The sequence below is a fragment of the Anguilla anguilla genome, chromosome 9, assembly GCF_013347855.1.
Source record: "Anguilla anguilla isolate fAngAng1 chromosome 9, fAngAng1.pri, whole genome shotgun sequence".
Classification (NCBI taxonomy): Eukaryota; Metazoa; Chordata; class Actinopteri; order Anguilliformes; family Anguillidae; genus Anguilla; species Anguilla anguilla.
Window position 1 is genome coordinate 30,936,179 of NC_049209.1, and position 22,398 is coordinate 30,958,576.

A 22,398-nucleotide genomic window follows, 5' to 3' on the forward strand; every position below is an offset into this window, starting at 1 on the left:
TGGGTTTATTGCGAGTGTTTTATACCGCTCATGTTGGTTTTCTGTGCTGCTCAGTGGGCCCCAGTGTTTGTTTATCTTCCTTTTTCCACCCTCCCAATGTCCCCACAGTTTATCACAATGACTTCATTCATAGGGAGTGGTGAATATGGAATTTGTTTGTCTTGACACAAGCATCCTCATATGCTTAAAAAACTCTTTATAGATGAAAATGGTGACGCTCAAATATATACACTGTCACTGAAAAAGGCCTCACATATAATCTCAAGCATTTGGGGTTTGGAGAAAATCCTATGCAAGTTATACAGTGACCTCTGTGGGCAACACTTATTAACTGCGGCAAAATGGCGCAGGGTTTTTCATTTTGACAGCAACTTTCCCGGTAAATCGAGAGGAACGTTGTTTGTATACAATGAAATATACCTGGTTAAGTAAGACGGCATATTTGCTTTATGGCATAAATTAATTATGCCTTTGTTTGTAATAATGTCAATAAAATGTCATAAAGACCTAAATTAATTAGTTGACATCATTAACTGCAGTAGGGCACTTTGGTTGAAATATGTTCATGATTAGAAAATAAATCACAGAATCGTTTGAACTGAACATCAGATGGCACTGGAGTTCTGAAAGAGGAGTTTGAACTGCTCTCTACTGCTGTGGAAACTTGAACTGAAAGTGCGAAGAAGACCATGTGATCACAAAGGAAGTCCAGAAGAGCAGTCAGCCAAATTCCTGTGATTATGTTGTGACGGCAGTTGGAAGAGTCCAGAAAGTGTTTGGCTCACCAATTAAAGGGCCTCTGTTGACTGAATGAAGCTTCTACATGTGGAATTTGGGGAGATGGCTCCAGATTACAGCCTCTCAGGTCATTTCAGGTCCTGTCTCTGAGACGTCCTGACAAGTACAGGCAACCTGGTGACATCACAGTTGTTTTCTTCCTTGGTTTCATAGTTAGAGTTCTGATATCTCATAATGTGAAATAGTTTTTTTGGCCTTTTTGCTCCCAATTTGGAATGCATAATTCCAAGTGTGTGTGTGTGAGTGTGTTTGTGTGTGCGTGTTGTGTGTATGTTTTTGTGTACATGTATGTTCTGTATGTGTGTAGATAAATGTGTGCGTCCTATTTATGTGTGTGTGTGTGTGTGTGTGTGTGTGTGTGTGTGTGTGTGTGTGTGTGGTACAGGCCGAAGTATTAGGCCACCTGTGATTTTTTAAAAATAAATAAAACTTTAGGCAGGGAAGAATTCTGTTAATTTATGAGTAATTATTAAATAACAAACCAAAGTACATTTTCTACCTACAATAACACAAAAGATAAGTTTTACTAAAGTTGTGTCTTAGACACAACTTTCCTCGAAATAGCCTTCCTTGGCTTTAATTACAATTAAACAAATTATTGGAAGTCTATCCAGTCATTCTGCAAAGAGGGATGTGGACAGGTGGGTGGGAGGTGGAAGGGCACCTTAAGTCTTTTAAAAACCACAGGTAGCCTAATGCCATTAGCCTGTAGTGTGCGTGTGTGCGTGTGTGCGTGCGTGCGTGCGCAATCTCAGCTTTGGATTTGTGAGATATGGCATATATTAAGCATCTGCTATCCTCCAAAGCACATGAAGGACATGGCCTCCACTTCTTACCAAACCAGTTAGCTAGTCAGGCTCATACAGACATGGGTCAGAGAAAGGGATTGCAGCTCAACAGGCCGACTTGCAGAAACCTGATTGAGCAATAGGGGGTGCTAGTGAGCACTGAGGTGCTGTAGTTCCGGCCGACTGAAACCCTCCAAGAGCCAATTTTGTGTTACCCAGCAGCCGCATAATGTGAGGCTTTAATGTAAGGACCTGTGAGCAAGTGTCAATGCTGCAGTATATGTGATGTTTCCCCATTTTCAGTAAAGAAAACAAAAATTTCTGCACCAGACAGTGGTCATAACCCTCACATATTTTTATTTTTTCAGAGTAATGTTTCTCTCTGGGGATTTAATTATGTGTTTGGGGACTAGGTTCGACAGTTGGACACTGGATTTGCTGAGCACCCTTTTCACATACGCATGGTTACTGTTATGAATAGCAATGTATAGTTACATTACATTACAGGCATTTGGCAGACGCTCTTATCCAGAGCGACGTACAACAAAGTGTATAATCATAACCAGGAACAAGTATGTTGAAAACCCTAGAGAGAAGTTGTCATGTCAGCAAACCCGAGGATGAGGAGGAGCAGAGTGCGTCCACCCTTTATTGGTCAACATTACTTTCACTTCTTCATTTATCCTCCTCGCCCAAAGCCATGTGAGTTTCCAGCCTCTCTGTGTCCTGTTATTTTCATTTTTGTTCGGCCATTAAAGGACAAAAAGAGCAGACCAACAATAGCTCAACAGCTCTGAAAACATAATCCCAAAAATCAACTCAATGTGGTGTACATTGTATTGCACCCACTGGCCAATAAAGGCTGTGATTGAACAGTCTACCACATTTAAATTAGCTTTCATAATGCACTTTCTTTGCATGGTATGTTCAGTTGTTTTCAAGACATTCCGTGTCTTCCTATTGTCTCAATGTCCTGGTGGCTGCCGACAATCCAGTAATGGCTGCTGCTCTCCACAAATCATTAATGCAGTCAAACCTTGAAAGAAATGGTGCGGATTCAATCAGCTGAATAAGTAGATGAATGGTGTGATTCAGTGAAAGTCTGCAAGAACACATCTCTTTACTGAGACGGACTCTAAGCCTGGTGCTCAAACCCTCCATGTCAATCCTGTCATCCTAATGTTGTTTAAACTGGGCTCAAGAAGTTTGGTCTGGGTAAGATTTTTATATAAAACCCATTTAGAGGGCTATATTTATATACTCAGATTTTCATTAAGTCTTTAGTAGTCATCGCCGTTATTTGCTCTTGTTATTGTCTACCATAACTGCGATTACTTCGGGCAAAAGTGTCTGCCAATTGAGTAAGTGTAATGCAATGTCATTTAATATTGAGTGAAATATAGGACAACTATCTTGTTTGATTAAGCTCAATAAGTTGATTAATTATTCTAGGGTCCTCAAGGATAATTTATCTTACTGGTGCTAATGAATGGCAACTTTGTTTGAGGCAAACACCAAGGAAAAAAATGTCAAAAACTTGTGTCTCTATGTGTGTCAGCACACACAAACACGCACACACACACACACACACATCTCTACAAATTACATAGGCTTCTGTATCTGCAGTGAATCCTTTCTGTAGCTCTGACTAAGTTCCAAACCTGTCTGCCTGGGTTCCCAAATCCAGGGACTTCTTACGAAAGTACACAAGCCAGAACTGGGCAGATGAGAAAACTACACTGAAAATTAGACAATCAGAGATACGCATGCTCGGCAAGCATCCAAAATGGCTTTATTCTCCATGCACAAATATTACAAATAGTGCAAATAGAGAAGTTTAGGGTGCATTTGGTGATTTTCCAAAACAAAAAAATGATAATAATACCAACTGAAATTAATGACATACATATTTGCAGTCTTCCCTCCCACGGGAAACAGTAAATACGTACCACAGAATACAGTTCCATGACTAAGCTCCATGCGAAAGAGTGAGTGAAAGAGAGAGAGAGGATCATGGAATCACTCGTAAAACAAACACATTTTTCAAACATTTTAACCCCCCCCCCCCACACACACACACCCACTATCCGCACCCTTTTTATTAAACCTTGCATATAAATTCTTTATTTTCAAATGCACACTCTCTTTACTCTTCACCCTGCACCCTCCCTCATCACATCCTTGAGGTGCAGATATTTGTCTCTTTAGGGAACAGTCCGATGGCTTCCTGAAGACAAGTCATGTGACATTTGGGGTACCCCCACTTAATGCTTTGGACAGAGTCACCCAGGTTCTCTGTGACAGTCTGTACGATAAGTTACGCGGTCTGTGCGATAGTCTCAGCTTCACACACACACAGATTCTCAGTGCCTTGCGAGGCTCAGTAATTAAACTTTCATTTCTTCAGCAGTGCTTTTTTTCAGTCAAAACACCTGCAGCGCTTGTGCGCAAACACTGTGGCTCCTCCCTGGCCTCCACCTCTCCTCAAGGGTAACAGTATAAATGCACTTGACTTGGACTCTGTCCTCAATGGTGTGCTCCAAGTATTCATACTCAAAGAGCAGGACCTACTAAGGGAAACAATGCTGGCTGTCCCCCGTCTGGCCTGTATCGGTAACGTAGTGAAGGGAGGTGGTTTTAAATTTGGAATTATTTGGCGGCTAGTCTGAAGCCCAAACAGATATGAAGTTTGGATGATTTTCTCTCCCTTAATATGCAAGATGTTTCTGAAAAGCAGCAGTCTTTCTGAAAGGATGTGAACTGTGGAGGTTAGGGAAAGGGTGTGGGAGTTAGAGGGAGAGAGTGTGGGGGTTAGGGGGATTTCTGAAATTCAAAGCATATGACATCCAACTAGATGTTCATTCCACAAATAAAACAAAATAAAAAAGTATGGAAACTTTCGGATGTAGCAGTGTAATTTCTCCTTCATCTTGTCCCTTTTTTTATTAGTGCAGAAAAAGTGCCAAGTCTTGTCCAATGCCACCCCCAAACCACTGCTTTCAGCAAGCTCCTCTGTTAGCCCCATTTCAAAATTCAGACCGCAGCGGAGCAGATGTAGTCTTCTCACAGTTTTCTGGCCAGTGAACAGACAGCTGATCAGTCAGAGACACTGAGACCCAGGGAGTTGGGCCCAGGCTAGACACATACGTTTGATATCACTCAAAAGAGAGAGCCACGTTCCGTAGGGATACATGCTTTACAGAGCCAGGTGAGTGAGGTTCCTGAGCAAACGGCAACACTACGCGACATCACATTCCCGCTCGGTCGCGTAATACAAGGCTTCTGTAACAAAAAGCAAACCTGCCTCCCTAATAAAGACCTTAAACACAACTCCAAAATGCACACACAACAATATCAGATCCACAGGGAACAGCGAAAAGTTGCCTAGCAACAAGAACATGAACCAGGCTTAGTTTGGTTCACGGGTCTTTTTGACCCATGTCGGCTGCCTTTGACCCACAGCAGGCTGTTTCTGACCCAGTCCAGCCAATCAGGCCCAGGACAACTTAGACACACAAACAAGCCTTGGGTGTTGGCACCGACTAGGGGGAAGGGCCACGTATGGGTTTCTAAAGGGGGAGGGGAGGGGTTTACTACAGTAGAGGTTTATGGGAGGAGGAGTTTATGGCAATTTTTCAGGGGGGAGGGATCTCACTGCAGCACACATTTCTCCTTGTGGCTGAGCTTCCTGCGCCTCATCTCCAACCCCCTTTCCAGTCTCTCATCCTCCTCCAGCGCCCTGCAACAGAGATTAAGAGAGGCACACTGAGTACAGACATGAATACAGACACACTAAGTACAGAGATGAGTACAAACATACTGAGTACAGACATGAATACAGACACACTGAGTACAGAGGTGAGTACAGACACACTGAGTACAGAGATGAGCACAGACACTGAACACAGACACACTGATCATGAGATGCTCAACAACAATAATTTACTTTGGAACAGTAATTTGAACACTTAACCTTCTTTGAAAGAGGTTTGACAAGACAGTCCTAACAGAGCTGGCCTGAGATAAGACGGCAGTATTCTCACCCTCTCTCTTTGGCATCCATGTCACGGACCAGTTCATCCCTCTGGTTGACCAGCGACACCAGCTCCTGCAGCAGCAGCTGTTCCCTGTGCTGTTGTGCTTGGGTCTTCTGCCACTCTGACCAGGGAGAGAAGCAGGATGTACAAGAGTCACTGACTGAACATCATACGTGTGCACTACAATTACATATGGTAATGTATGTAGCCTAAAAACACATTTACATTCTTACATTGGAAAACGTATCCATTTATACGTCTGAACTCCCAGCAAAAAGTACTCATTGTAGACCATATGTCATTTTTAACATTGTGCAATATGGTTTGCTTGAGGGCAGCCCGGGGTGTTTTCAGGAATGCTCCAACACAGGCACCGATAATAGCCCAACAAACATCATCCAAGATGGTCCTTAATGCGGTTTGCTTTTCAGCGAAGAGCATCTGACGAATTGTTGGGCTATTCTTATGAGCTAGTCTCAGTTTCTGATTTGCCAGCACAGTTGCTGATTATAGCACAGTCACTAAAGTGCCAGAGGTAACCTCCAATTGTGACTCCCACCATATCCACCAGTGCTCAACAATGAAACGGACATGCCACATTTGTAGGGTATATCTACGCAAGCAATTCGGTTAGTTACACTCCCCAATTAGCCCTCAAACCTACAACCTCCCGCTTGCGCCCAGGTCCTCAGCTACTAATCCGAATGCTTACTTCTGATGTGCTGCAAGCAGTATTTAATTTTGCAACAGCAACTGTGCACTACTGAAGACATAGTAGCAGCCAGATCTCTCTGGAGAACACCTTTCCAACACATGATAAAGTGATGTTATTGCAGCAGATGTGTGAGCAACGCAATTGAGCAACTTCTTCCACCCACCATTAATAGCCAATGGTAGCAGTTTTTTTGTGCCACACACAAAAATAAAAAGGAATGAGGCTTGCACAATATCATGCTCTTGGACAGTGTTGTATCACGCTGTTCACGAAAGACACTTCAAAGAATCACAGATATAAGCTGCACTCCAAAAACAGCTAAAACTGATAGTATAACATACTCATATATTCTAAGTTTACATTATATATAATGTAATGTTGCGTAATGTAAACTTTCCTAAAGTACATGTTTGATGTTTAATTACAAGTAACAGTTAAGTATTCATTCCTGTATGAACCCTGGTGTACAGAACTTGATTTGCGAGTCTTTTTCAAAAAATGCTGGAACGCGAATAGAAAGAAATGTTTCCAAATGAAAAAAGGTTTTGAATCCCGCCAAGCCTCCTTATCTTTCTTCTCACACATCTTATTTAACAGGCCCCAGCTGTGAAGTTCTTCAAGGCATTAACCCCATTTCGGCCGGGGGCTTACCCTCAGTAGCCATCATGGCTCTCAGTTCCCTGGTCAACAGCTCAAACCTCCTCTCCAGGTCCTGTTCCTCTTGCCTGCAAAGACGAGTTGAGACACTGCCATCACCCACAGGGTCAAAGCTCAGAGACCTATAATATTACTAAAATAAAAATTACTTCAATGACACAAACAGGGCATAAAAATGCACAAGCATAGCGCATGAAAGTAATTATTTATAACGCAGATGGGGCTAAAGCACAAGATACAACAGTAACCAAACAGCCTGAGAGGTCCCAACTCTAAAGTGGCACACTTTACCTCATTTCAACCTTACAGCCAGTGTTGCGTGAGGAAGACAGATTAAAACATTTTCTTGCTTTTAAGAAGAGGAGCAAACAGACAAAGGAACAGGAAGGGAGGAGCAACTTTCTCACAGAAGAGCAGCTCTCTCACAGTTGAACAGCTCTTTCACAGTTGAGCAGCACTCTCACAGATGAAAGGCAGAGACGAGCAGGGCTCTCACAGATGAGCATCTCTCTCACAGATGAGCAGCATTCTCACAGATGAGCAGCTCTCTCAAAGATGAAAGGCAGAGACGAGCAGGGCTCTCACAGATGAGCATGTCTCTCACAGATGAGCTACTCTCTCACAGATGAGCAGCATTCTCACAGATGAGCAGCTCTCTCAAAGATGAAAGGCAGAGACAAGCAGGGCTCTCACAGACCAGCAGAGAGGGGCGTGGGACTCACAGCAGCTCCAGGTGATCCTGCCGCCTGATCAGGGCATTCTTCTTGTTGACCAGAATGAACCACTCCTGGATCAGCCTTTCCTCCTCATCCCGGTCACTACCTGGGAAAGCAGATCCCACAAAACACACTGTTCATCATACTGCTCCCCACACTGCTCACCATGCTCTTCACCATACTGTTCACCATACAGTTTCCCAAACTGCATACCATACTCCTCCTCATTGTTCACAATGCTGTTTCCTGTTATTCATTTTCAGTTTTTTCCTCCTTTCTTACCTGTTCTCTCACTTATTATGTACCAACAAAGCATCTCCATCAGGTGACAGTCAGTTTGCTCACCTGTCTCCATCAGGTATCTGAGCTTCCTCTCCACTATGGCCGCCCTGCTGTCGATGTGCTTCTGTTCGCTCTCCAGGGCCTTAATCTCGCTCAGCACGTACTGACTGGTGTCCTGGAGGCGCTGGGCTCACAGACCCACCAACAGACACGGAGAGAGACACAGAGACAAACACGGACAAACGGATAAGTCACACACACGGGTAAATCACGGCACGCAGGACAGACACAAAGATGAGTAGCCATGCAGACAGATGTGTGGAGTCGCACAGAGACAAATTCATACAGACACAGCCAAAGAAACATACAGATGAGCACAGGAGTACATATAAACAGAAAGACACGGACACACACGCACACACACAGAAACGCAGACACACACACACAAACACGCAGACATAGCCACGCACAGATAGACACACAGATACGTACACAGCCACGCCCCCCATGTTAAGCTGGGCAAGAAACAGGTCATTAATACAATTGTTAAGCTGGGCAAACAGCAGGTCATTAACATAACTGCGCATTGTCATCTTTGTGCAATGAACTGGCCTAGCTACAGAAATCATAGGAGGAACAGCCGAAGGGAAGCTGTGCTGCATTTGAAAGCGAGCCCTCAGAGGATGAGCAGAAGGAAGAGCTTGTAAGGTGTAAGAAACCAAACTGACCAGGCTGTCCTCTGGCCTGCTCTCCTCGCCAGGGGTCAACGACTCCTGGGCCACGATGGAGCTCCTCGTGTCTGTGAAACAAAACACACTTCAGGTCACGCTTTGCTTCGGTCAAGCTTAGGCACACTAACGGCAGCAACGGCACAGACTCAGCCCGCCAGAGATTCATAAATATACTTCCACCTCTTACAACACTGTAAAGGACACACAGCATCCCAGCTAACACAAAATGTTCTCACAATGTTACTAGAATGTTTCATCAGTGTTATAATATTGCCACTACACGGCAGCAACATTGTGAGAACGTTTTGTCATAACTGGGATGTCCCTACAAAAGCAATGGTTGCTGTTGTTACCCACCCTAAAATGGAAGAGGAAAATCCTACAGTAACGTGCTTTCACTTGATCACTGCCTGGCATCTACTGCCATCTAACTAGTTTGTCACAGGTTGTTAGGTTCAGGGTTTAGTACAGTGTTTTATCCTGTAACCAGTAGAGGGTTGTTTTTATGTTGACCCTTATTTTAATTTGCAATCATTATTATTACAGCTGAATTCACGAAACATCTTCCCACTTTGATTTCTTAAATGGGACTATCTTCGTGACAATCCTGACCGTGCAAATGCACTATATAAATAAAATAGACAGATAATTGACTGATTAGGATTCCCAATATAGGAAGAAGGAATCTGAAGCAGTATAACCCAGATGAGGCCTGTACCTGATTCAGTGTGTTCTGTTGAGCCGTTCTTCACTTCAATCTCCACTTGCCCTTCAGGGGCCTGTAAAGTCACAACACAGAACAGATCCAGTGAGCAAAAGCTGGAGTCTAGATGCCTACAGGGATGGAAATGTAAGTTAAGAGATGTTTTGACAAACTGACTAGTTTAACCCCAATATAGCTCAGGTTTTACCCGGATGTAGCCTGGCTACGTACAATTGGCTAGAAAACTTTCACTTTTCAACCAAATGTAGTTGGGATTTAATCTGAATGCCCTGACAGGGTTTCACTCACTTTTCACCACAAAAACATTCATTCTGCAGAGATGCAGTCTACACTATCCTTATGTTGTACAAGGAAAAACATGCTTATGCTGTACAATCGAGGAAAAGAGGTGAACGGAGGGAGAGGGGAAATGAGAACAGAATGAGGCGTGATACCTTCGTGGTGCGCTGGGGGGCGCTGTGCTGCGGGGGGGTGTCCTGCTCCTCCATGGACTCGCTCTTCAGCCGCGAGCGCCTCTTCTTCACCAGGTCGGCGTCCCTCACGTGGCTGAAGCTGGACTTGGACGCAGAGGCGTGAAGGCGTGGCGGGGGCACGGGGGTGGGAGCCCCGCCCCCTTCCGGCTGGCCGCCGCTCTCCTCCGCCTTCTGGAGCCGTTTCGTACGGGGCGGGGGCACCAGGCCCCCGTTCGGCTTGGCGTCTCTCTCCGGCTCCGGCTCAGGCTCCGCCTCCTTCTCGGCAGCCTTGCCGTTGGTCTCCAGGGCGATGGCGCCCGCCTGAAGCCTCTCGGCGCAGTAGCGGGCGGCGGCGTCCGGGTCCGCGCCCTCCCTGGGCTCCCCCACGGAGTAGCTGGACTGGCTGCTGTTGTGCTCGATCTGCAGCACGCTCAGCTCCTGCCCGGTGAAATGGGTGCGGATCTGGCACAGGTAGGTCATCACGATGAGCCGATCTGGCACAGGGAGCAGAACCATGTCCGATGGCTCGATCAGCCGCGAAATTCCCAAAGCCGCAAAGCCATCAAATGCCTGAGAGAGAGAGGAAGAGACCGACAGAGAGAGATGGAGAGAACAAGAGAAAGTAAGAGAGAAATTAAATGATCAGTTCTTTAAAGAACTGATGTGGCCTGAGGGATGCAGGATGTACTCACCTTCTTATTGTTGAATTTGATGTCGTAGGGGTCCAGCGTGTCATAGTTTCTGAAAGGGTAGGAAATAATGTCTTTAGACAGCAGTAGTGTAACATGTTGTACATATCAAAGCAGGCAGGTGTGTTTGCACATAGGGTGTGGAGCAGGGGTGAGAGAGTGAGGCATGTAACATAAAGGTTGCAGGTATGCAACCCAGTCGATGCAAAACTGTTGCACTCTTCAGTGAAGTACTGTGTGTAACTTGTCACTTCTGTGAACTATCCAAGCAAATATCCTCTTGAAGTGAAAGAATACAGTATGGATTCTGACATTCTTTTACTGAATTAAGTTGAAAAAAAAGCAAGCTTACACTGGCTATTTTTTTCAAGTTCATTAAGCTTACACATTATGGGGATTCATAAACCCCATAATGTATGAACTACAATGGGCTGTCAAACACTGACTTGTTTGAACCAAATGAAAACGTTTTGACAGGAAACAGGAAAAAAACTACAAATTGGTTACATTTCACCCAAGCCTCATTCATGCACCACTACAATTCAGTATGTCTGAATGAGCTTCCAATCAGTGTCAATACGAGATGAAAAGAAACAAACTTCAGGAACATCAACTGCAGCTTCAGCTTTGAAATAAACAATAGAGACATATCCCTAGGCAAATTGATGATGAACAAATGTAATTTAACAGCTACGCACATCTTTTCCGGACAGAAATGGTGGAGGATGGCACAGAACGCCAGCCCATTCCGCCAGGAGGTGCTGAAGTTGGTGACCTTGACCCCCTTGTAGCCCTGAGTGACCTCCTGGCACCACTCCAGCAGGGACTGGGTGGAGGTGACCAGATCCGCGGTGGGAGGGGCCCGATCGTCACTGGCCGGGGGCACATCAGCACTGGGCAGAGAGCTGGAGATCTGAAGACAGATCAGAGAGTATCAGGCACCTGTCTGTCTCACTCGACATTATTATTATTATTATTACTAGATTACATTGCATTTATTTGGCTTTTATCCAAAGCGACATACGATAAGTGCATACCGAAGGTCATCAGACAAATACAAAACACAGGTCCGATAGGGTACAATATTCATTATGTAACTGTTATCCATATTATTATTATTCTAATGATATACCCCTGAGGCTGCCCAACTGCTCCACTAAAGATGAATTCGCCGTATGCATAGCAGTTATTATTATTATTATTTTCATTATTATTTTCATTATTATTATTATTATTATCACCACCTCCAGTGTGGACTCCTCTCCCTTGGTAGACACATGGACAGGGCTCAGGTCATATTTCTCTAAGAGCTCTGGAGGGGGGAAGATCTTCTTTTTGGCACGACGGAGGGGCACCTGGGACTCGGAGGGGCCCACCACTACAGCGGTGGTCTCTGCTGGAGAGGGGGCAGGGGAGGGGGTGGGGTGTTCCTTCCCATGCTGCTCTGCGACCGGCAAACTCGCAGGTTCCTCTTTCTCCAACTGCGTCTGAGGACTGAGGAGAGAGAATATGAGAGAGTCACAGTCAAAGAACCGCCATGGCAACAATGGAAACATGATGGAACAAAGAACTCAGGAACTCAACTTTCCCACCAGCAGCACCTCTCTGTGGCTTCCCACAGGTTGGAGAAAACTTTGTACTACATACACTGTGAATAATCTGACATTCAAATATTCTACGGTTGCAAAGATAGCATATCAAAATAAATTAATTACTGTGCTCTTTTCCCCATCTACATATGAAACAGCAGTTTTCTCTGTGTAAGTAATACGCGAACAATCACTTAATTCCCGCAAAGCCCAGTAATTAATAGAACGACATTGGTTTTATGCAAGGATTAATAGGTTAATAGAAAAATGATTACAAACATGCTAAATTATTGCAAAAATACCTTTAAATAATGTAAGACTATGCCATGCAACAACAAAAAAAGGCTATGTGGTGAAGCAACGAGATCATGTCAAAAGCCCTGACATGAGCAATGAGCTTACAGAAAGTAACACTGGACCAGCTAATCATGTTTTGCTTCTCAAAACATTCCCAGAAGGCATTTGTCAAGTTTCCTGGCAGTCCCCTGAAAGTTAGTCGCATGCACTGCACTGCAGAAACAGCCTGAGAATGTTATTCACCTCTGTTATTCAATTCAAATTGTGGACGGTCATTTTTTCTGGAATTTTAGCAATGTTAAGCAAATCTGCCTTTTGAATGCTTTCATTCAGAACATTTAAACAAAAAATACATCCAATAATAACCATGAGCCGATGTTGCCCGTTCATTTTGTTATTTTAACCTGTTTGGAACATTTTTGTGTGAATTTGGCAGAACAAGTTTGGACCAATAAAACCTTCTAAGTGTGGGGAATGTTTTCATCATAATGTTATCTCACAGCCAAATTAGAATATAACTCGAATATTCTCCAACATGGTAAAAATATTTTGTGTTAGTAGAGGCAACTCAAATGGCAAATCAGCTAACCAAAGCTTCTTTTTGTTTTTGTTCACATTTTTAAAACATAGCTCTCAATGTTACTGTAAAAACACACCCCAAAAACTTAACATGACAGCCCTACCATATACGGATAAAGCAATAACAAATATTAGTACTTATGTCAGGTATACAAACACAGAGAGGCTCAGTGAATGATATCACATATATATATACATATCTGATATATTTACTCAGTTTTAAAACCAATTGTTGTTCCTCCCTCACAGTTTTTCTGAGCATAACTCACAGGCTCAGCAGACAGGGATCATACATCAGTGATTCAAACCTAGCTCCCCAGGCAAAGAGGAAAAACAAGTCCAGTAGCAGAAATAACATAAGTCTGTTAATTTCTTATGAGCATGTGGAAACAAAGGCCTTATTTTTAGTAAAGCTCTGGACTTTTAACTAGTTATTGAATCAAGTATTTTATGACAACTTGTTGAAAGTATTCAAAAAATCCAGGTAATGCATAACTGAATAGCACCATTATGGAATTTGACATAATTGTGTACAAGTTTTGAGGGTCAACCCAATGCTGACCAGTGTTGATTCATCATCCAAGCTTATAATAGGTCGATACAGTTCAATTACATAAAAGCAATTTCATCTCAAGAATTCAAAAGTGTACTCACAGTATCACTGGAAACAGACAGCTGCTATTTATTATTTTGTAAATTGTTTAATCTACACTCAATTGGCTGTTTAAATATGTAAAGCCTCCGGGCACTTCAGTTAATTTTTCTATAAGATACTCCTTTATTGAATTTCTCATTGAGTTCAGTTAGGTTACAGTACTCAGCGATGATGCACTGCTGCCACAATGAATAAAAGGCAGGCTCTGAAGTGTGCTGGCCATGACATGCTTCCACAGAAGAGGAACCAGGTAAGACCAGTCATGTGTTCAGTTGCCATAGTGTCTGAATACTTTTCAATCACTAGTCTTTTCAACACTTAAGTTTAAGGTTGCTTAAGTGGTTTAAATTCTGTTCTGTGGCACAGGCATTAAACATAATATATAATGCTACTTTTCTTTTACCCAGCAGTCGTCAACATCTGCCTTCAACCAATAATACATAGCATATTTTAGTTGTGTCCTGTAGCTACTGTATGTCAGATTGAGTTCTCACTAATAATGAACCGCACTGAGGTTCACATGAAACAGGTACGTTTTTATGTGGTACTCTGATATTTTGTAAAACAATTCACTGAATAATTAGCCTCAATGCCAACTGTACAATCCAACAGTGGTATTAACACTGTGCACTGGCACTGTTATCCCAAAGACACTGCAAAATGCAAACTGATTTAAGAAAAGCTAGAATCTAAATCAGGCAAGATGCACACCACAACACAACTACACACAACACAAATTAGATGTAAATATTTGATTACTGTCCAAAAATCTATGTCTAAACATTAAACTACTTTCTTTTCAAGAAGCAACATAATGCACATATTTTGGCTTATGGATGGCTAAAGTCAAGATGACTATGACATTTTAATAATGCGGAAGTAAGGGCTAATCCGGTACATACATTTAAGGGTGTCCTACCAGACTTACCCTTTATCCAGTGCTTGCGCTGGATATACGAGCATCTCTGCCTTCCCTAACGAACAACACACCTCCTCGTCTACAAGTGTAGTGCTTATCTCTATCTCTGCCTTTGTTTCTTTCTGATTGGCTCCCTCCTCTATGATCCTTAGCAACAAGCTCTCATCCTGGGATGGAGGAACATGGGTGCGGAGCAGTTGACTGCTGGTTTCCTGATCCTGATTGGATACACCAGTCATTGGGAGCTCTTCTCTAGGCCGCTCCCACTCGCCTGAAGGGACCCCCTCACCCATAGCAGAATCTAAGGATGGGAATCTCTCATTTGCTGTCAAGTCTGGTGCTGCTTCCTGATTGGCTTCTGGGGTGACCACTCCCTGGCTCTGGTCAGGAGATGGGGGAATGGTGTTTGGAAGGAGCTGATTGTTTGTCTCTTTCAGGTCCTTCTCACCACCTCCTATATTCACACAGACTGAGGAAAGCATCACAGTCTCACTGGCTTCGTCCAGACCATTCTCACAGACTCCTAAATCCCCGGCCTGGGGCAATGATATCTGAACTTCATTAGTGTCTGGGACAAGAGCTGCACCCTGATTGGTTAGGCCTGTGCCTTCCTCTTGAGGAGTCAAAGGAAGAGGGAGGTCTTCCTTTATGTGCTGTTTAGGCTGTAGTAGTTCTGTGGCTGTAGGGGTGGAGACTTCCTCCTGATTGGAAGCTGGCTCTCCCGCGCCCCCAAAGGAAGACACTTGGGCATCAGGAGTATCGGGCAGTAAAGAGAGGGTGGAGTCAAGTGGCTGGGTCTGGTCAGGGAGGGAGGGGCTCAGTTGTGTTTCCAGTTGAGGAATGGAACCAATTGAGTCTGTGGGGCTAGTCTCCTCCACCTGCAGACTTTTTGGCAGTGATAGGCTTTCTTCCTCCCCACTGAGAGACTTGTGCTCTCTGTGTAAGAGCTCTGGGGTAGAAGGTAGAGGCCAGGGGACCACCGAGCTTTTAGAAACGTCTTCTTCTGACATTGCCTCCTTCAGGTTCCGGTTTTCTTCTGCGTCCCTGGAGTTCTCCAGGGCCACTAGCCGTCCTTTATCTGAGGTCATGGCCGAGCAAGGTGGCTGCTGCTCATCTTCATCCACCTTCTCCCCACCTCCCATCTCTGAGGGGAGAGGGTTCTTTTTGCCACGCTGGGGCGGAATTGGTTCGCTAGCGACTACGGTACATTGTCTGCTGGCGGGGACGGTGTTCTGTGGGGCCACTTCCTCTGCTGAAAAGGTCTTCCTCTTGCTGCGATGTGGCGGAACTACATCACTGGTGGTGGGCATGGCTGGGGAGGCCTGGCTGACATCCTCAGGGCCTTCTTCCTGCAGTGGCACCAGGGAAAGGAGCTGAAATTTTTTACCACGACGGGGTGGGGCCACGTCCTTGGTTTCTGGCACAGGGAGCACTCTGGCACTGCCTACATCCCGTAGGACATCCGGAGGAGGTCCCATGCTACCCAGTTTCTGTTCTGTCGGGAGCCCTGCTGCTGCAGACGGGGGCCAGCGTGCGCCCCCAGTGTCTTTGGCTGCATTTGTGGTGAGCAGCGTTGCAGATGGCTCCTCCAGGCTGAGGGACAAATATACTGATGTTAGAGACTCAAGCCTCAGTGTCACACACTGGGTTATGCGTAACTCTTTAATCATTTAGCCCAATGACCCCAGCATGGCCCCCCTCCCACACTGCCACACAGCTTTTCAGCAGTGTCACAAAAAACAGTGGGGGGGCAAGACGTACACTGACCATTGCCAAAACAGCAGGATCAATCAGCGAATGAAAGCTGATATCAATCAGACAAAATGACACCAAGCATTTTTCAACCAAATCTACCAGCATTCCTTTCCATGCATACAGGCCCATCTCATCAACTCCAAACAGCCAGGGCAGTGGTGTATGCATGTCACAGCACTAAAGACCAAGGCTTTGCATCCACATGGGCTCAAAAATAATAAAACCAGGCAGCTTCAAACCATGACACGTAACGGAGCTCATTTCACAAAGAAATAAAGTGCACTACTCGGCATGTTCAGCCATCGTACCGAAAAAAAAAGAAAGAAACATTCCGGAGGAGAGCATTTCCATGTGAGGGACCACGAAGACAGATGTTGTGTCAGGCCATGCAGGCGAGTGGAGTAGTGCAGAGAGCAACATGCCCCCAGGCACTTACCCTCCATCCATGTACAGTGATGATGACCACACTGTGCCTATATCCTCTTCCCCATCCTCAAACTCCATCTCCTCTCCTTGCATGCTGTCCAACTCTAAACCCTGCTTCGGTTCGGCTTTTTCCTTCATCATCTTCTCCCTCTTAGTCTCTGTAGCCACAGGGGGCGCTGTTTTGCCAGTCTCTCTACGTTCTTCCCGGGTCACTTTCTTGACATCCCCTTCCATCGATTGTAGTGGTTTTTTAACAGAGCTCTGTCCTTCTGCATTTTTGGGGCCCTCTTTTCTGTCTGGCAATGCAGAGGAAAGCTGCTCTTTCTCCGGGGCTACGCGGGATGGTGCCCTAGTGGGCGTCCGAGACGAAGTCCGAGATTCCGTGTTCTGCCTCTGTTCGCTCTGCTCTGACACACTTGTTTTCCCACGGATGGACTCTTCCAAGGCAGCCAATCGCAAGCACTCCACCAAACTCATTGTAGGAACATCTTCACCCACAGTGGGCAACGCTCTATTCTCATTTTCTTCTTGGCATTGAGGCTTCTTGCCTGCCAAGAAGTTGTTTTCTATTTTTAGAGGTTCCTGGTTGAGTACTGGTGTTCCCTCAGGGGAACCGCACTCGGGCTCCCACAGGGGGGATGGGTGTACTTGGCTGGGACCTGGGGCCCCTGAGTCCATCTCTTTGGGTTTTTCCACCCCATTGGAGACCGCTTCTGGAATATACGGCTGCAAGATGGTGGCCACCATCTCAAAACTGAGATGGGAGGGGGATATTTTAGCAAACGCTCATGTCAAGTATCTCACAAAAGCATGTGATTTGAATTTACAGCAGGCGCTAATTCATTTTGGTCCAGGAAACCAATGGACCAATCCAATAAAACAAAAAATAAATCTATCCTTAGCAAAAATACATTTCTTATCTCACAAAGCTTCAAGCTATCAAACAATGTTGGTTTTGTTTGTTTTTTCTGACCGTTCACAAAGACTTAGGAGTCTGGATGTCCAAAAAGACTTTAGTAGTCAATGTATAGGCATGTTCTGGCAGATTCAGGTTAGTGTCACACTGTTGAATCACAAGTGTGGCTTTATTAGAACATGCAACTATCCAGAAGTCATTAACTTGGTTTAACATGCAGAATCTGAGGTCAGATGCTGCTCAGTATCACTGCTGCCACCAATATTGACCACCCTCAGTTAGAGACCATTTATGAAAATACTGCAGAATGTATCACAGTATCAGAGTATAAAGCTGGTCTTTGCTAAGCCATGCCAAAGCAAGCCATAAGGAGGAGCAGGCTAGCTTTACTCCCATACTTACCTTTTGTGCAGGGCACCCACTATCACGGACATAAAGCCCACAGTCTTCTCCTCCTGCCCTGAGATGACATCCGGCTCATCCACCAGCTCAGTACAAGACACCAGCTCTGGTTCTTCCTCTTTGACCCTTTCCTCCAGGGGAACTGTTTCCTGAGGCTCGGCCTGAGGCAGGCCTGCAGTGGAGGGGGGAGGCAGCAAACCATGCTCTTCCTGCTGGATCTCCACTGCTTCCGACTCAAAGGAATAGTCAGCCTCAGCCCACAGGGGCCTCTTCGCCTTGTAAGATGGCTGCTCCCAGGAGAGAGGCTCCATTTCGGGGGTGCGGGACAGTTCAGGGGGTGCAGCCGAGGGTTCGAGGAGAGGAACAGGAGCTACCAGACTCCTCAGGGCAGGCACCTCCTCTCCATCGGTCTCATTCTGCGCCACAGGAGGTGCAGGAGGTGCCTCCTCTGGGATTTCCACCCCCTGGGATTCTTCTGCTGGGGGTTTCATTGAGGCTGGGCTGTCAGAGACACTGACAGGAACAGTGGACAGTGAGAACTCTCAGTAGCTCTACATTTTAATCTTCTTTTCTGTGTTTATCCTTTCCTAGTCTCTACTTCTGATTCTATTTCATATCGCCGACGGTCTGTGCAACTTGATAGCACAGTATGTAACATGCTGCTTTAACCTTTAGCCCACCATTTAGCATGCTCATATATTGTGCCTGTGCATGATGAACCTGGACTGAGTTTTTAAATAAAGAAACCAAAAGCATTGTGCAACTGCAAAACCTCCCCCATTTGCATCATTTTCACACAGGGGATAAACTACACAAACAGGATTAACACTGCATGCAAGGCTTCAGTCAGGAGGGTTCCAATATTCTCAAAGCAGCATCACATCCTGACAGAAAAACGGAACATAGGGCTGACAGATTCCAGTCAACAGAACAGCAGAGGGAAAACAGGTCCTAGTGCCAGGTGTGTTAGTCAATTACACTTGGCAACACAACAGGGATGCTGTATCTGGTTCCATAAAGGGAAAGCAAGCACGACACACAAGACTAAGAGACACGGGCACCACCAGGGATTTTGGGCCCCATGAAAATATCTCACATTGGGCCCCACCCCCAAAGAAAATCCTATGTTTAATATTTTATCCAGGGCCCCTGTCAATCAGGGCTCTTGGAACAACCACCCCCCCCCCCCCCCCCCCTTATGAAGTGCTTGCTAAGAGAATCAGTGCCTTGCCTTGAAGACACAGGCCTCAGTTAATCAATGCAAAGCAACAACCACCACACCAGCACAACCAAAAAAAAGCTGTTTAATTCATGTAATTGGGATTCATATTAGTTTCACTCCAAGCCATGCTAGTGAAGATCTTGGACTTAGTAGGCTGTTTGTTGAACTACTTTTTTGTTTTATAAAGGCCATGTGTGATATCTGCCTTCCTCTGATTAATAATGAAGCTGTCCAAATAATCTGTACGTGATGACAAGTGATTCTTTTTCTCATCATCTCTATTGATTATTTGTGTCAATTTTTAATCGCTGTATTAATTTGATTACATTTAACTGTCTCATGACATTAATAAACAATGGAAATAAAATTAACATAAATGGATTTGCTTTAAAATATATATGTATATATATATATATATATATATATTACTACTAAGCAGTGAAACTTATTAATTAAGCAAAGAAAAAAAAAACAGGTCAGGAGCATCACTGAGTTTAATGGTAAAACTTGCGCCTTGCACATTCCAAGCCCACATGCTGCCACTACTGTGATGTCTCCTTACCTCCCATCCAATGTATCCTCCTCTGACTGTGTTACGCCAAGAATTTCCCCCATCACACCCTCCTTCTCCACAGCGAGCTCCACTGAAATGGGGCTCTCAGCCTCAGATGGAAAGCGTGCAAGTTTGGATGCATCATGTGACTCATCACTCCAGTCCATCTCGGAGGGTTCGCCACTTTCTGACAGTGGCAGTATTTCAGGCTGTAATGAGCGATTCACCTTAAGGCTGGCGTGGGGGGGTTCGGATGGGATCGAGATCTCTGGCGCTTCTGTGTCAGCAGTGATGTCACTTCCTGTTTCCTCCCGCATGGTGGTACTGAGGAATGCATGCACTGACCTGTCAGGTTCTTCTGTGGGACCCTCTAGCTTTTTATAACTTTCTATCCCGTCTTTGTCAACTTTTGGTCCAGATGGCTGAAACTTGGGGGTCACTACTTCTAGGCTGAGGGACAAGGACATTCAATGCGATCAATGGTCAAGTATTACATCATAACCCTAATTTTTAATAAGGTGATACTGCACTTATAAAGCTATAATCACATTTACATGTTTAAAAAAAAAAACAGATCATAAATTCCGCTGGCAAAGTGAGCTAATATCTCCATCAGAAACAAATACTGCTGTGCCACATCTGACAAGAATATACCTTGTTTCTGTAAACATTATTAAGGCCTAGACAAATTCATGAGAACTGCTCAAGCCACACACATGCACACATGGAGAAACATGCACACACACTTCATATCTGTATTGGATCTTGGATAATCTTACAAAAACCATACGTTCGGACATCTATAAGCCAACACCACCTACTCACTGAATTCCCATCATAAACACACACCTATATACAGTCCTCTACGTTTTTAAGCCACAGTCAACACTTCACAGTCAATCCACAGGCAGAGAAATTATGTTTCAGTTTCATAGCATACCAACAATGCAAAGCTTTATTAACCTTCCAGATGGATTAAACCTTCTACTGCCAATGACTAGCTAATAGTACCAACCAAAAACACCTTCTTTTTAATGGTCAATGCTTGTTTGGCATAGGATCAGATGCAGTCATCAGGCTAACATGGCCCATTTAAGCACATGGGATAGCAGGGTATTTCCACACTCTCCACACTAGGAAACTCCGAAATACAACTCGCACTCATGGACAGCAGAGAAAAGATGACTAAGCAAAACCAAAAACAGGAGACCAGGATCTAAACTCCAGTTTTAAATTGTCATTCATTTGCTTAGAGGACACCATTTACCGAGCAGCATTTGCATATTTTGCACATAGATAGTATTCTTTTGTGCAGTGTGGATATGCATATATGGTATCCATTTATGCAGCTAAATCTATTAAGGAGGATAACAGGGCAAGAAGGTCACAGGTTCAACAGTGGCGTATCTCACCAAAGATTCAAACCCACAAGCTTCTGGTTACAAGCCCAGTCACCACACAACCAGCCCACACTCACCCCCGCTCCAAGCCCTGCTCAGCTGGCTCCACTGCGCTCAATCCAAGCTCCTCCCAGCTCCCTACAGCAGGAGCAGCCTCTTGTCTTGAACCCTGCTCCACCTCCCGCTCCATCTCCCATAATGGGCTCACTGCCTGCATTAACGTCTCCTTTCGGAGCTGCGCCTCCTGCGCCTCCTGCGCCTCCCGCGCCTCCCACTCCTCCTCATCCTCCTCGGGAATCTCAGTTATATACAGAGCTGGCCACTCAGGTAGGGTCGGGGACTCCCTGTCTGGGCTAGGCGGTGCCTCGAGTTCAGAAAGGCAGGGCTGTGGGGAGGGAGGCCGCTGGGGCACCCCCTCTCTGTCCGCCCTGTCCCCTGCCACCAAGAGCTGTGGCTCCGGAGAGTAGCGTTCAGGACTAAGAGAGAGGGAGAGAGGAAAAGACGAGTGCAGAAAGGAGTTACGAAGAGGGAAAGAGATAAGGAGGAGAGCAAATAGCTGTGAGAATGTGGGTGGGTGGTTAAGCAGAACAGAAGAAGCAGGTGAAATAAGAAAGTGAATAAAGCTGGATGGGTCCCTCTGAAGCACGTCCACAGTGCGTAATGTTGCCCACAGACAAAATGCTCCTGTGCCACAGTGTGGTACATCAGAGTACCACCAAGATTTTACTCATCTTGTGTTCTCCAAAAATGTACCAAGCTCCCAAGTCTCCGAACACACAAAGCAAAGCAGGGTTTGGCTGCAGTTGACATTCAGTAGGCTACAGGTTAGGTATAATGCAATGCTGCCTGTACAGCACAGTGAGAAGTGGTCTGTAGATTCAAACCTAAGACCACTAGCAGAGCAAAGAGGTCAGTGTATTTATGTCCCCGGTGGCAGGGAATCAGGACTAATTCCCGAAAGGTTAATACAGCAATAATACTCTTCCATCAGGGAAGAGGGCAAACACGCGAGTCAAGCAGTACAAAATTTCCACAGTTCCATACCAAGACTGTTCAAATGAACTGTGCGTGTGTGTGTGTGTGTGTGTGTGTGTGT

The 22,398-nt window shown here is 45.0% G+C and overlaps 1 protein-coding gene across 12 annotated transcripts in view; it reads right to left on the reverse strand.

Annotated features, from left to right (window-relative positions):
• Window positions 1–3,355: 3,355 nt before the first annotated feature.
• LOC118235746 (EH domain-binding protein 1-like protein 1) overlaps window positions 3,356–22,398 on the reverse strand; it is a 44,379-nt gene continuing 25,336 nt past the window's right edge. For 5 of the 12 annotated variants that reach the window (XM_035433493.1, XM_035433489.1, XM_035433496.1 and 2 more), the window contains 16 exons: window positions 21,380–21,778; window positions 19,912–20,352; window positions 18,128–18,640; window positions 16,820–17,563; window positions 14,638–16,221; window positions 11,834–12,083; window positions 11,288–11,502; window positions 10,593–10,641; window positions 9,883–10,470; window positions 9,443–9,503; window positions 8,722–8,792; window positions 8,057–8,177; window positions 7,718–7,817; window positions 6,990–7,063; window positions 5,630–5,744; window positions 3,356–5,325 (listed from right to left, as the gene is read on the reverse strand). In XM_035433493.1, coding sequence (XP_035289384.1) covers window positions 5,238–5,325; window positions 5,630–5,744; window positions 6,990–7,063; window positions 7,718–7,817; window positions 8,057–8,177; window positions 8,722–8,792; window positions 9,443–9,503; window positions 9,883–10,470; window positions 10,593–10,641; window positions 11,288–11,502; window positions 11,834–12,083; window positions 14,638–16,221; window positions 16,820–17,563; window positions 18,128–18,640; window positions 19,912–20,352; window positions 21,380–21,778 — 5,413 coding nt within the window. In that variant the 3' untranslated portion in view covers window positions 3,356–5,237. The remainder of the gene's footprint in view (window positions 5,326–5,629; window positions 5,745–6,989; window positions 7,064–7,717; window positions 7,818–8,056; window positions 8,178–8,721; window positions 8,793–9,442; window positions 9,504–9,882; window positions 10,471–10,592; window positions 10,642–11,287; window positions 11,503–11,833; window positions 12,084–14,637; window positions 16,222–16,819; window positions 17,564–18,127; window positions 18,641–19,911; window positions 20,353–21,379; window positions 21,779–22,398) is intronic. The other 7 variants (XM_035433499.1, XM_035433495.1, XM_035433490.1 and 4 more) reach the window with 6 other exon arrangements.